Here is a 14969-nt window from a genome sequence, read left to right as displayed (position 1 = left end):
TACCAATGAGTCACGTCCCTGGACGTCTCGTTAAATACGTAAAAATTCGCATTCGACCTCTTTCCCGAATTGCTCCGTTGATCGTGGGGTCGCTCAGTTGAAGTCAAGGTTGTTAATGGGTGCAGAGGAGAGCGCGCCACCAATCATTTTTTTTCACGCAATTAATGAGCGAAGGCAAAAAAAGTATAAAATCTTTCTTTGATTTTGGATGAGCTTGATTGGGCTTTCTTGGGAAGACAACACTCGGATAAATACAACAACCACAACATACTCTCTTTACTTTACATTGTTATTTACACATTTTTATAAGCGTTTTATTACATCTGTACAAATTTAACAAAAACATTTCAATACATATTATCTCTACATAAATGTAACCTCTGAACAGAAACCTGTTAAAATGTTGTTTCCCATAACAACATCTTTAAGATGGGTAATTTAGAAGTACCATTCACTGGTTTGACACCTTGCATGATATGAGACACTTCAGCACAATGTGCATCTACCATTTCAACTGAATTGGGACCACATCCTTTAAGGTTTGACTCCCCAAAATGATCGACGGCCAGGTTAGGCATGTGTGAGTTTGTTTCCCATCGTGAAATGCGTGTGAACATGAACCATAACCAGAATGATAAATCTTTAAAACTGGACTCAAACAAAGAAATACTTTTTGTGGCACAATAAAGAAAACATTAACTGAAATGACTGAAGGTTTACAACAAGCACTGGTAATGCATCAATCAATCGCATCATGGAGTAATTGCTCCATGATCGCTTTGAGGGAAACATGATTTAGAGTTCCTCAAAATGGCCATAGTGAACTACTACGCAAACACTTTTTATGGGCACATTAGCCTTAAAATAGGGCACACATTGGTCAAGCAAATGACTAATTTTATCATTATTTAGACCAACATGTAACTCATTTTACGCGAAAGAAAAACGTATGTCAAAGTAGTCTAAAGCACAATTTTTATTTGCTGGACAGCACCCTGGATTGTTGTTACAGCATGGTGGCGGCTTCGCTTGGTCCCACCAGTCGCATCCAAGACTGCTGGGATGGGCTGATGCTTATCAAATTCTTATTTAGGATGTAGTGATGCATCATCAGAATGAATGTACTGCACAATCTGCACATAATCAGACAAGTACAATCACAACCAATGCATCATGTACACATGAAAGAAGATATTGCATGCAGGTTACATGCCATTGGGCCCTTTCGGTACAGAAAAAAAAAGTTCACAGATTTACAAATAACTTACAGGGTTTACAGATGGTAGTGGAAATATTCTCTTGAAATATTATTCCTTGAAATGCTTTACTTTTTGAGAAAACAGTAAAACAATATCAATTTTTGATATCGAGGATTACGGATTTATTTTAAACACATGTCATGACACGGCAAAACGTGCGGATACAAGGGTGGGTTTTCCCGTAATTTTCTCCCGACTCTGATGACCGATTGAGCCTAAATTTTCACAGGTTTGTTATTTTATATATAAGTTGTGGTACACGAAGTGTGGGCCTTGGACAATACTGTTTACTGAAATGGTCCAATGGCTTTAATGTAAACAATCTTTTTATTAAACGAAAGTTGTAAGAAAAAAGTTGTGCTCGAGCCCTATTTTTAACACAATGGCATGCAGGAAAATATTTATTTGCAATGGATTTACACAACAGCACTAGTCAAACTTTCGTAAACAGGAGGATCCAGGGGTTCAGGTCATGGGGAATGGTCTCATGCGCACTCACATTACAGCAGTCCATCCCAGCACATCTGGATGATGAGGGACCAAGCAAAGGTGGAGGTACAATCAGATGGTACCTAATCTCTAGTCTTAATGACTTTTGTGGTTCCAAAAAATATCTGTAAAATTACTTTTTTTGACTTCAATGTCATCATTCCCCTAGTGGTAAACTTGTATCTGAAATAAACAGTTGGAATGCAGCTTCTGTAGTTTTGTTCTACTTACACAACTTAAATGTATATGTACAGAAAAATGACACTCCCATTTTTTATAACTTATGGAAATTATGATACGAACCATCAGCAATACATGTTTTAACAGATTGAGTTGGAAAAAATCTTCTTCAGTGATTGACCATGGTTACTATAGCTCCCTGCGAATGATTTGACCTCACAGCCGTTTTCACTGCAAATGTTTTGCAGAAGTTCGCTCAGCTGTTGCGAACTGCTGTTGTCAAAATTCACTTCACATTTTTTAAGCCACGGCCAAGAACAGCTAGGGGCCTCTTAAAGAAATCTTGTGCCTTTGGTTGGTGGCTAGATCAGCCATTACAAAGCATAAACAAAACACAGTTACCTATCATGGTCGCAACTCAAAATATCATTCATCCCAATACTCTTATCCTCAGGGGTTTGCTACATTTATTTTGGCATAAAAACTTCAGGCATCCAACTACAGGTTGTCAAAATAGATGCAAATGCCAGTCACATAGAGACTTTACTGAAAAATTACCTGACTTAATCTTTTGTGGGTGATTAAGCCCTAAAATGGACAGTTGAATAGAGTGCTTTAATCATGACAACACAGCCCCTTTAAGGCGAAAGCGAATGTAAAGCCATTATTTGTGAGGCAAACAAGCAGTATAAATGCTGTTTCCTAAGTGTGACATAAGCAATTTTGCCCTGCTTTCAAAGTTACCTTGATGTATGCGTAACATGCTCAATGTTGCAAACATCCCAAAACTCAAAGTAGAAAATACTAACAAGATGGCACCTGTTAACACAGGTACATGTACCATCAAACTGCTTTGATGTCATACAGTCCGTCCTCCGGCTGACCAATGGTGTTTAACTGTTGGGTCATCTCCACCATCTGGTCAAAGGTCACACTCAGACCAGACATATGCTGATAGTATTCCTCTTTCTCCACCTGGACGCTGAAGTTCTGAACTCCACATTCCTTGAAAATTGCCATCACCTGTAATTGTTTAGGATAAAGTAGAAACAATTTCCTGTGAGGCACATAATACTACACAACATTTCCCCCCAGTAGCAACAGCCCCTCATGGCTTACAAATTACAAAATCTGTAAAAAAGAAAAAGCCGAGCAGAAACAGGACTAAGACTTAAAGAGTGGTCCCCATAGTCAAAATCAGTTTGTGATGAACTCATTTTTCAGTAGCTGGAGTCCTTTAAATGAAAGTGGAAAAACATACGAGTAGCTAACCTCGCTTTAAAGGTGTCCTTTTTTCTTCAGAAGGACTCTGTCTTTCAAAAATGAGTGCAAATAGAGAGCGAAAGTAGTACCTGTTGTATGACTTTTTGTTCGTTGGCATTGGCAGTCACTTGAACGTGGAGTGTTCCAGCAAAATTATCAGCCGAATGACACCAGAAATGATGGTTTCTGTAGGATAATACTCCATCTAAAAGCTTCACCTAGTGTGGAGAAATAAAACAAATAAAGTTAAATATATTTACTGGTTAAATATGATCTTACAGTCAGTGTGAATTATACAAACTTTTTTTTTTAAATGGTTTTTAAACAAATTTTATTTTCATGAGGCAGATAATTATATAAATATTAATTTGGGAGGCTTACAATCTTTACTCGCAGCTAAGAGCTGAATTTAGAAAGACGCGGCTACAACGTGTTTGAGAAGCAGGCATGCAAGAAGCCTTAAGTAGCCAGCCACCTCAACCCATTATGACCACAGAGCACAGCCAGAGATCGAAAGTGTTATGGGTTACTTTTGGAGTGAAACTGCACAATTAAAACCTACTTTTTTAAGACCATCTGCAACACTGTTCTCCAGCTCTCCGGGTATTCTCTGCACCAAAATGGCCGCGGTCTGCGTCAGTAGAGGAAGCACACTTAGAAAAATCATTACGGCGATAAAGACGGAGCAGATGGGATCTGCCACAAGGAGCCCAAACTGACCAATCAGGAATGAGGAGACAATTACTCCCACGCTGCCAAGGGTGTCTGCTAAAACATGAAGAAAGACACCTGCAGATAGAGAGAGAGAAAGAGATCAACGTTAGTTTTCAGCTTTTTCCGAACCTCTGCACCAGCTCTAGATTCCATCGGATATTGAAGTACATGTACCGTGCCAAATTCACAATTCTCCTAGAGCCTTTCTCCTTTCCCAAACCTTGTCTTCTCTTCAGCTCTGGGCTCAATCTGATGTTTGAACCATTGCTTACAAATACATGCTAATCACAACAAGCCAGTTTTGATTAAGCTTAAAATAATTACCTTGCATATTGGAGTTTGTCTTTTTCTTGGCCGCCTGACCACCGTTGTGGCTATGACTGTGGCTCTGGTTGACATTATTATGGCTGTGCCCATGGCTACCAGTATGGGAGTGACTTCCACCTCCTTGTGAATGGCTGCAGCCGCCTCCCCCATGGGCGTGGCTATGGGCATGGCTGAATGCAAAGATGCCAATCATGTTGACAAGTAAGCCAGCGATGGACACAGTCTGGAAGGAAGGTTCAACGATAATGGATAGTTAGGATAGTTGTCACCATAGTCAAGTGGTTAGACTGCAGGACTTGCAATCACAAGGTTGTGGGTTCGAATCCCCCAGATAACAGCTGATTTCACAATTACTACATATAGAACAAATATTATCGATTAGTTACTGAATCACAATTTCTTGATTTGTGCAATTCATAACGAAGTTTTTCCTCAGTAGAAGACAACTCTATGAGGGAAATCCTAGAAGTCAATAAAAAACTACTGAAACGGCACAAAGGAGTGGCAGCAATTGCCTACATTGCCCTTATGAAGTACCAAGCCTTAAAGAATAAGTTGAAATGAGGCCTGGCAGTAAAATCAAACAAATGCACATCTGATAATGGCGGGTTTGACTCTGATTAAGTCCCTAAAGTCACACTGATGGATCACTCACTAATAATCGTTCCGTGTTGATTTCTGGTGGGTCCAGCAATCTTCCAATAGCTGCTATGAACACAAAGCAAGCAATGACGACAAGGAACAGACCGTTCACAAAGCCCGACAGAACCTCAACTCTACCGAACCTGAAACGCAAAGGAAGTTCACCGTAAATGATTTGGCCCGATCCTCAGGGAAAGATGGTAGTGTGATGTAATAGACTGTATTTAAATCAATGATTACTGTGAACCAAATCCCCATTGTTTAAGGTGGAATGTTTTATTATGTAGATGGTGTTTGAAGCTTTGCATGGTGTGTAGAATAATGAAGTAGCTATAAATACTGGTTAGTAAACTTGCGGGTACAACCATGTATAATATCTCTTTTAAGGGGTGTTGGCTCTGAAAAGAGCCAGTGTGGACCTGGTACTGGGGTTTTCCTCCCTCCTTCCTTGTCTTCTCTCCGTGTGATTGGCTAGTACATTGTACAGTGTTTAAGTTCACTTTTCTGAGAATCCTCGGCTTCACAACCCAAATGAATAAATGACATGAAAGCCAACTTGAAAATTTACTCCATGGGCAAGTTGAGGCGAGGGAGGGGGCCATTAAGCGAGGGCAAGAGGGGGACGGTATATTTACCCGTAGGAGTAAACCCTTGTTGCTTTCCATCTAGACATCACAGCAGCAGACAGTCCCAATACCAGCGCGGTGCAATCAAACAGCATGTGGAAACCATCTGATATGAGACCAAGGCTATTGGTCCACACTCCGTAGATCAGCTCTACAAAAGTGAACACCTGCAAGTCACACATGAGAAAGGTGTCCATAACATTATGAAAAATGTATACAATACATACTGAAATTATGCAAGGTTTTTCATCATTTTCTCTCGACACACACAATGGATTAAGCCTAAAATTTTACAAGTTTATTATTCCATGTATGCGATTGAACAAAACATGAATACTGTCTGCAAATATTTTGTTAGCTCTATCTAACTAATCTTGTATAAAACCAGGCCTTGAACTTCGCTCTTGAAGATGCACTTCTTAAGGAAAGTGTAAGTTTTATTGGAACCTTGCAGAGGGCACCACAGCAAAAGCACAGTGTACAACGGCAATTGCTGTGTGTGCCGTGGGTTATTTCTAGGCCTGTGTTATATTGATGTCCAGTGCACTAGACCCTTCAATCGAGTGTGAACATCTTACCAGATTTATACAAAGGTAGTAGAAGATCTGTCTGGAATCATATTCTTCAAGGATCTGTCTCAAGATGTTTTTGGAGATGGTGACGACAGACTGGGATGTCCTATGGAGGGCGTCGCCAGTGAAGTTATAGAGAGGAAGCCCGCTGGCCGTATAACCCACGAGACTGCCTTTAGCATTGGTCTTAGGAACAGGGAAGCCAAGAATCATTGTAGCTGTAATAGGGAAAAGTAATAGAAGTCAGGGAAATCATTACCAAAGGTACATGTATACAGACCCACAAAAAATGCAAATTTAAACATTCTCACAAACTTTATAATTACATTGGATCTTCCCTACCCACAGCAACTCACCAAATATAAACAACAGTCCACTGAACACAACGCCCCCAGAGATCTCATGCTCAAGAGATCCTTCTTTGCCAATCTTGCCAAGAAGTGCCGCCCCATGGCCCCCGTGATCACTCCAGAGGTAGCTCAGCATCACAGCGCTGGTGAATAATGCATACGCACCATAGCGGCTAGTCTTAAAGACGTCTAGCCTGCTGGCACTGATGGAATCTATGTAGTAATCTAAGATGAAGACTATTAGGATGATGGAGGTGAGAGGTAAGAAAAGTGACCACCAGGATTGAACTTGATTCTGGAAAGGGATAGAAGGAGAATACAAAAAATAAACCAACAATTAAAGGGATGGTGTACATTTTGTAATCAAGTTTAAAGTTCAATGGCAATTTTAAAATTTGGGTTACTAGCTGCTGTCGAATAGAGTAAAGCATGTTAAGTAACATTTCACTTTGAAGTAACGTGGCACGAAGCTGGTCAAGGTTGAAAATATTCCTTGAAATGGTCACGTTTTTGTTGGATTAGTACAACAACATTAGTTTTGATCTTTCGAATCCAAAGCATCATCGACGATCACTCATTAACGAGTATGATCATCAACCATGTGTACTTCAATTTAGTTAGGATCCCACATACATGTACAAGGCAGGAAAGTCCTGGTTTTAATTGCTGTCCATGGAGCTTTGGGTTCTCACTCTTTTTGGAGGGTTTGTTTGTGCTGATGGTTGAAAACATTTTCAAACATGTAATAGTTTTCCGACTATGCTCTTGTGACTTTTACAGATTTTACAGATTTTCTATTTCATGCAAGTGTGGTGTGTTATGGCCTAGCGGTCAAAGAGCACCAGATTCAAGCTCTGGTGTTTGATTAGCTCAGTGTGAGTTTGAGTCCCGATCATGACACTTAAGCAAGACACTTAACCATGAGTGCTTCGTAAAGTTGGGGAAGAAGTGCTTTCTGCGCTACCAGCCAGGATTTTCATTGATGATACCCTAACCTCCATGTAGATCCGTTTGGACTGTAAAGGGGGAACCACTGTTTCAGCCCCGGGAGTAAATGGCAATGACCCCTGGAAAATAATGTAGCTCACAACCTTGAAGTGGCCTTCAGGCCTTGTGTGTCTGGCGACTTGCATAAACAAAAATATATATATATAACTAAAAGACTTACATCGTGAATGTACATATGGAATAGGGCCCATGGAAGAAGCATAGCAGCTTGTATTAAGGTGGAGTAAGCGTGTAGTCTCTTAGAGCCACCTATATCCACAGAGAGCTTCTTAGATGTATTCTTATAAGCGATGTTTACACAGAGTAGAAATACAAGGAGAAGCACTCCTCCCTATCAGAAAACACAGATATAAAATAATATCAAGCAATAAACCAAGCAATAGGGAAGTTTTAAAGATAAATTTAATAAGGTTTATCGCGAATAGCAAAATATCAAGAGAGGGCGCTGTTGAACCCACACAAAGGTAAAGGCGTTGCGTGCGCAAGTCGTAGAAACTGCATAGAAACTGCCCCATATTCCTTCCCACAACGCATTGCAGTTCTGAATCGCGATAAACCTTATAGAGCAGGACTTGAACCTGCAACATCCCAATTACCTGATGGTTGGTGTAGTGGTGTCTTGCCTCACCTTCTACCTCTGGGACCCCAGTTTGAATCCCATCGGGGCACTATGTTGATTGGGTTTTCAGTTCTTTTCATGTACTTGACTGCATGCGTTTTTCCCTGGAATAATTCTCTGGGGTGTTCCTCTTCTCGTTTGGCTCTAACAAGAGGGTTGAGAATATACATCCAGACATGCAACGGTGCTCTACCAACTGAGCTTGGCTAGCCCTGGTCTAATACCATCAATCAATGAAGTAGTTTGGAGGCACATACCCTGTGGTCTGACTGATACCCCAACTCATTATTACATGTACTTACCCTGTGGTCCGATACCCCAATCAATGAAATAGTTTGGTAGAAGAGATGAGTTATAGCACTACTGTGATGACCTTCAGCTGTGTAGGTGTAGTGGTCAAGGAATACTTCCTTAATATGAAAACCGTTATTACTAAACTGGTGGTTTGACTTTCCCTTTAATGTGTGGCGTGTCATGACCTAGCGGTTAAGAGCACTGGATTCAAACTCTGCTGTTTCTGATCAGCAGAGTGTGTGTTCGAGTCCCAGTCGTGAGACCTGTGTCATTAAGCAAAACACTTAACCATTGCTTCGTCTTTCGGATCGGACGAAAAGCTGTTGGTCCTGTGTGTTGTGTAACGAACGTAAAAGAACCCAGTGCACTTACCGAGTAGGGGGTTTGCCCCGGTGTTTCTGGTTAGATTAGCAGCATATTGCGCCTCAGCACCTTGTAAACCACTGCATGGTGCTATGTAAAAGGAGTAGATCTCATAATTAAATTGTAGTCCCACATACCTTGCAGGAAATACTGTATGTTGAAGTGTCACTGAGTGACAGAAATGCGCGCTGTATAAGAAGCAACTGTTATTATTATTATCAGAGCGATACTCATTAGCTGAAAGGATACGATGAGCAACTTTTGCAACTTTCAGGTCGACATCAAACAGCAGTAGGGATAAGACAGCAATCAGGAACACAAAGGCACCTCTCGTCTACAATGAACATGATGAAGGCAAAATAAAGAGCAAATATGAAAAAAATGACTTTGAAGAAGTTGTGGTTGGTTGTTGATGTGGTTGGAAAAACACTGTTTGATCTATCGTTAGTGAGAGAATTGGCTTTTATATGAGAATGGCACTGTGTTCTCAAGCAGACGCTTGTATGTGGATCACATGTGGCTTCACATTTTGATTCATCTGCTGCATTGAGCACTTAGATAGACCATGATCAAATATAGACTGGCCACCTGTCCTCATCCGCAAGGACTGGTATTGGTTTCACAGAACCAGTGATATCATTGGATACAATGTATACAGTGTACATGTTCATCCATATAAGTTTGATATGTTAACATGTCTGTAGAACTTGACTGCAAAAAGAATGCGAGATCAACGGTACATCCATACCATGAGACCGTCAATATATTGACGCTGGCTCAAGATAAAACACAGCACTTACCCTAGCTGGACCCCCTCCTCTACTAGTGAAGAGGGCTGCCACTGCCGCTGATACAACCACATCACTGTGATCAAACAGTAGAATAGTCCTGCCAAAACAAAAAACAAACAACAAGTGCTTTATTTACATGAACCTTCCTTCGGAAGTGTCGTGGACGAGTGGTTAAGAGCACCAAATTCAAACTCTGGTGTTTCTGATCAGCAGAGTGTGGGTTTGAATCCTCAGCCGTGACACCTGTGTCCTTAAGCAAGACACTTAACCATTGCTTCGTCCTTCGGTTGGGACGTAAAGCCGTAGGTCCCATGTGTTGTGTAATGCATGAAAAAGAACCCAGTGGACTTATCGAAAAGAGAGGGGGTCTGCCCCAGTGTCCTGGCTGTGGCTGCTGTAAGCGCCGTAGCACCTTGTAAACCCTTATAAGGTGTTACATACTTGGGGCTCAGAATTAATCTCTGCAACAACCTATCTTTAAAAAAAAAAATTACATACTCAGCGCCTTGAGTACCTTGTTTGGTAGATTCTACGCTACATTAGACTTGGATATTATTGTTATTATTCCTTCTCTCTGTATAAACATTTTCTAGAGAGTTGACCACCCATTTGAAACCATCCACTGCACGGGTAGGGTAGGGTATGGTGGCACAACTGCACAGAACTAATTGGTTGGTGGCTGGTCGCTGTTAATTTTTACATGCAGAGAAGTAAACAGTGTATATGAATGCACTGTGTACCTTGATTTGTGGCTGGCTGCCAGAATGGCTGTGTCCATTAACAGTGGCCAGCCACCAACCCAGTCATTACTGCGCAGTGAAAATTGGACCGTCACACTGTTATTAATTGGTTCAAAACCACAGTGGATGATATTGATTGGTCAGACAGTAAGAGGGTTGACTGTATACAAGTGTTAACCTTGCATTAACCACATTTTATCATATAGCAGGCTGGCATACATATGTCACACAAAATTATGAGTGGTCACACAGTAAAAGGGTTATTGGTTACATATGAAGAAGTACATTGTCAAAGGAAAGTTTGACAGGAAATCTTACCTTACAGTTCCACATAATGTCAACCCAAATATCCAGAGTAATGTAATCAGAGCACCAAAAAATGCATGACGAAAAACACGTATCCACTGTTTAAAAAGATACAGAAAATACGGCAAGTTTGAGTGATATTTGAACTATAACTGACGAGCAGAGTCAAACTGGTCTTTTAAAGGCACTGGACAGGTTAAGTAATTACTCTAAATAGTTGTAAGCATAAAAAACGATGAAAATTTAACATCCATAAAAACTTACTTGGTAACGAGCAATGATATTATAAAACAATGTGAGAAACTGCTCTCTCTGAAGTAACATAGTTTTTGAGAAAGAGGTAATTTCTCACTCAACTAACAGTGAATCAACTATATCAACTCACCTGTCTTTTACTTAATCTCTTCCCTGATGAAAATGGTCTTTGAATAGGCAATAATAAGGCAGCAGAACTGTGGAGAAGAACAAAGTCAATTTAAAGCAAACTGCGGTAACTCACAGAGCATTTAATATGTAACAGCATTGATACCATGGGCAGAGTGCTGATATCTCTGATATCTCACACCACTATAACCACTGGACGTTAAGAAACTTAAATCTCACTTACCCAGCTTTGATGAGAAATACAAAGATGATGAGATGGACAACTTTGAGGACGTCATACGCCAGGAAGAGGCCAAGCGCCCTCAAGCATTTCGTAACAACTAGCAGGGCAATATACGGCACCAATCTGTAATACAATGTACATCAAAATGTAGTCAAAGTTAATAAAGGCTCTTCACCACATCAACTTAGAAACCCAAAAATAGCTTTTAAGCTATAATATTTATATATTAAAATACTATTTGGGGGACTAGCAAATTCAAGAGGTGTGGCCAAGACTGCACCAACTGTCTGACAAAAGTCTGACTAAAAATATGTTAAAAGATGTAAAATATTTCTTTATTTATTCGGCAGGCCGTGGCAGGAATGCAAACTGGAATCAACATCTAAGCTCTAGTGATTCTGATCAGCAAAGTGTGGGTCTGAGGTCAAGTAATGAGGCTTGTGTCCTTAGCAAGGCACTTTTTCTTCATCCTTTGGGATGAGACGTAAAGTCATAGGACCTGTACGCTCTGTAAAACGCATGTCAAAAAACAGAACCCTTGTCAAAAAGAGAAGGGGTCACCCCGCTGGTTAACCGCATATTGCGTGCCTGAGGTAAAAGGTTCATCTAGTCATGCCAATGATAAAGTTTCAAATAAGAATTGTGTATTTACAACAATGATTTTGTTCGCTTCTTTTTTTTGTATATCAATATAAACCACAAGGGAAACAAACTGACTAGGTAAATTTTGAAGTGATTTTGGGGGTTGAACAAAGAACTGACTAGAGTGGGATTAAAACCAATGACCTCCGGATTAACGTGCCCGCGCTCTACCAACTGAGCTATCTAGCCCTATATTGGCGGTAGCTATCTAGCCCTGTATTAGTGGTAGGGACACCCATAAATGGCCGATCGTGTTAGTTCGCAAAGTAAAAGGAAAACCACGCAATTTCGAGGCAAATTTGTGTGGATCATTGTAATCTACTTTTAAAACATCTTTCCAAACATTATGCATTTTATAACAAACGGTTACAAACGCTTTTTATAGACCAACTCGTCTGATCCAAGGCAACGTGTTCCTTTAAATGGATGGACAGCAATACTGTAAAAGCCATTCAATTGGTACTGCAGTAAGTAGGTATTGGAATGTCCTAACAGACCACCTTAAAAAGCATAAATCATAACAACAGTTTACTTAGCTATCGAGTCCTGAAATGGTTGGTTAATGAATGAAAGATAAACTTCTAGTTCCAGAAAATCAATAGAGGGATTTTTTGTATAATATATATGGCTCTCACCTTCTTGAACCAACCCTGCCAAGGTTTGAACTCCCCGCCAACATTGTGTCAGGAAAATGAAATTGAATGGTCTCACTCTCAATGTTTTGATGTCATCACTGTGAAGTCAAAATCTGGAGAAAAAGAAATAAAAATAGGGACAGTTGTAGAATGATGGCCATAATAATAATAGCGCATCGAGCTGTAAAACATCATTTCCTATAGTTTATAAAATTATGTCACTCTGAAATTCTTCCTTTCGGCATACAATGTAGGTTATACGTTACAAGTTGACTTGGGTACGAGTTGACTTGGGTACAAGTAGACTTGGGTATGAGTTGACCTGTTTTGTTTTCTTTCGAAATGAAATAATTATAGGATATAATTTTCCTCAATCAATGAGATAATGTGGTGGAAGGATATGGATATGGAAAGTTATCCAAATATTTCCACATGCGCAGAGTTTACTCATGCAGTTTAATTAATAATTGCAGATGACATATAGCCGAGGCTACTGCGTGCACATCCATCATATATAACGGAAACGTATCAAACTTTTTAGTGCGATACTACTAGTTACCAGCCAGGTTACCTAATTCACTTAATTTATCAGACAGCTCGGTCAGACCATGTCTGATGATCATGTCAGACCATTAATATTAATATCAATTTTAAATAATATTATATTATATTGGCATTGCTCAGCAGACTCGCTTCAGTTTCACAATCACAGTCACACCATGGTCATGGAGCCTCCATGGTTTGTTTGGGGTACTGACACATTAACTCAATTCAAAAGAGATTAATAACTACAAACCTTTCACAAAACAGCAATTAACAAGTTGGCATGTTTGAGGACTTTGTCTTGGTCTTTCCAGATGGAAAAAATGGATCAATGACGTGTAACCATGTCCGTCACTAAATAATAACTCGGATAAAAATATAACCTTTCCCCTTTTCTTGTGCGCTGCATGAAACCCATACGCCCATCAAGGTATTTCCCCTATTGCGAGACGTTATAAAAAGGGGAACCAGTCTATGAAAGAAATGCTGGACATTTGTTGTCAATTGAGGGGGTGTTAAAAATGCGCCACATGTCACACTAAACAATAAACTTTTATTCCAGAATGCTCACAACAACAACTCAGCCCTTTTAAAACCAACCAGATAATTATTTAGAGTAATTTTCAGCTCCATGCCGACCGCCGAATGTCATCGGTTGATTGAGCAGCGTGAATGGACCGAGGGGCTGCCCAGAGCATCAGTGACCGTTGATAAAGGCTGACGACAGTCCGGGGTGAGTCTCGCCAGTTGCTTGATGTGAGTTCCGTACGGAAATAATCTCCGCAAACTTCTTGAACATCATGGCTACCGAGAAAAAGTGTGCCCCCGTACGGACCGCGAACGAAAGAGTTCGCGTACGGGACCACCCTCCAGCAATGAAGATGGTGGTTGCCGCTATCATGGCACTGAAGGAGAAAAACGGTTCGTCCAGTCAAGCCATCAGAAAGTACATCAAGGACACATTCCAAGTCGACATGGACAGGCAGGCCGTTTTCATCCGAAAAGCCCTCAATACCGGTGTGCAGAAGGGAGTTCTTATCCAGACCAAGGGCACGGGAGCTTCCGGTTCATTCAAATTGGACCCAGCAATGGACAAGGCTAAGGAAAAGGCGAAGAAGGTCAAACAACGAGACAAGGTCACGAAGAAAAAGAAGGAGCAAGCAAAGAAGGCAAAGCTGAAAGCAAAGAAAGCCAAGTCAATTCAGTGCACATTTGTTTTTGATGGTGACAATGACAGTTAAAGTGAATAACAGCGAGTGAAAGGAAGCATGCTAGCCAACCAAGCAGGGAAGTTTTATAAAGCATTCTACTTTTGTGACAGACAGGGATTTGGTCATACGAAGGACACAGTGTCAATGAGACCAGATAAGTCAATTTAAACTATCAAAACAACAGTCTTTGTAAAAGTGTGTACTCGATCTACAAGGGGTGATGTTTCTGTTTGCTAGAGAATGACTTGAGTGAACGAGACCTTTTAATATCCGAGTGGAGACATTTGCAGTCAAAAAGGAGAAGACCAAGAAAGCCAATAATAACAAAAAAGAAGTCTCCAAAGAAAATCGTCAAGAAGACACACACCAAGAAAGTTGCAGCCAAGAAAGAGCGGCCAAGCCCGCCAAGAAAGTCACAAAGCCCAGCAAAGCCGCAAAGAGTCCAAAGCCAAAGGCGAAGAAGGTCACCGAAAGCATGCAGCAAAGCCGATCGACCACCAACAAACCTAAGAAGTGAAAAAGCCCATTCCGGGACAACAATCAAATAAGCGAAACAAATTACAAAAGAGACTATTATATCTGCATTTGTCTACGAAATTACAAATAAAATCAACTCACTAGTCTAACCTAGGCATATTATTGTTGTTTAGATTAATAAACAAACCCAAAATGATTATTACATAGTAAATAAATAAGTGATTTTAATAATAAAAAAATAAAAAAAATGTATCAAATAATGGCAAAAACAACTTTTGTTTATATAAAATAAATTGTACAAACTTGGGGGC

The 14969-nt window shown here is 40.3% G+C and overlaps 1 protein-coding gene across 2 annotated transcripts; it reads right to left on the bottom strand.

The window, feature by feature from the left end:
• Positions 1 to 315: 315 nt before the first annotated feature.
• Positions 316 to 14213, bottom strand: LOC139941788 (proton-coupled zinc antiporter SLC30A5-like). 2 transcript variants are annotated; one of them, XM_071938410.1, is made up of 17 exons: positions 13571 to 14213; positions 12428 to 12540; positions 11151 to 11273; positions 10929 to 10995; positions 10556 to 10641; positions 9507 to 9594; positions 8956 to 9040; positions 8352 to 8428; positions 7591 to 7761; positions 6429 to 6717; positions 6079 to 6290; positions 5510 to 5667; positions 4888 to 5017; positions 4230 to 4455; positions 3754 to 3980; positions 3281 to 3409; positions 316 to 2951 (listed from the first exon to the last, which is right to left on the bottom strand). In XM_071938410.1, exons 2-17 carry the CDS (start codon positions 12469 to 12471, stop codon positions 2772 to 2774), a joined length of 2292 nt encoding a protein of 763 aa, XP_071794511.1. In that variant the 5' UTR covers positions 12472 to 12540; positions 13571 to 14213; the 3' UTR covers positions 316 to 2771. The 2 variants fall into 2 exon arrangements, with proteins under 2 accessions (XP_071794511.1, XP_071794509.1); XM_071938408.1 differs by lacking the exon at positions 13571 to 14213 and adding an exon at positions 13224 to 13425.
• Between the last annotated feature and the right edge of the window lie 756 nt (positions 14214 to 14969).

Source organism: Asterias amurensis, chromosome 9 (genome assembly GCF_032118995.1).
Source record: "Asterias amurensis chromosome 9, ASM3211899v1".
NCBI classification, from domain to species: Eukaryota; Metazoa; Echinodermata; class Asteroidea; order Forcipulatida; family Asteriidae; genus Asterias; species Asterias amurensis.
This window is presented reverse-complemented; position numbering and strand designations above follow the sequence as displayed.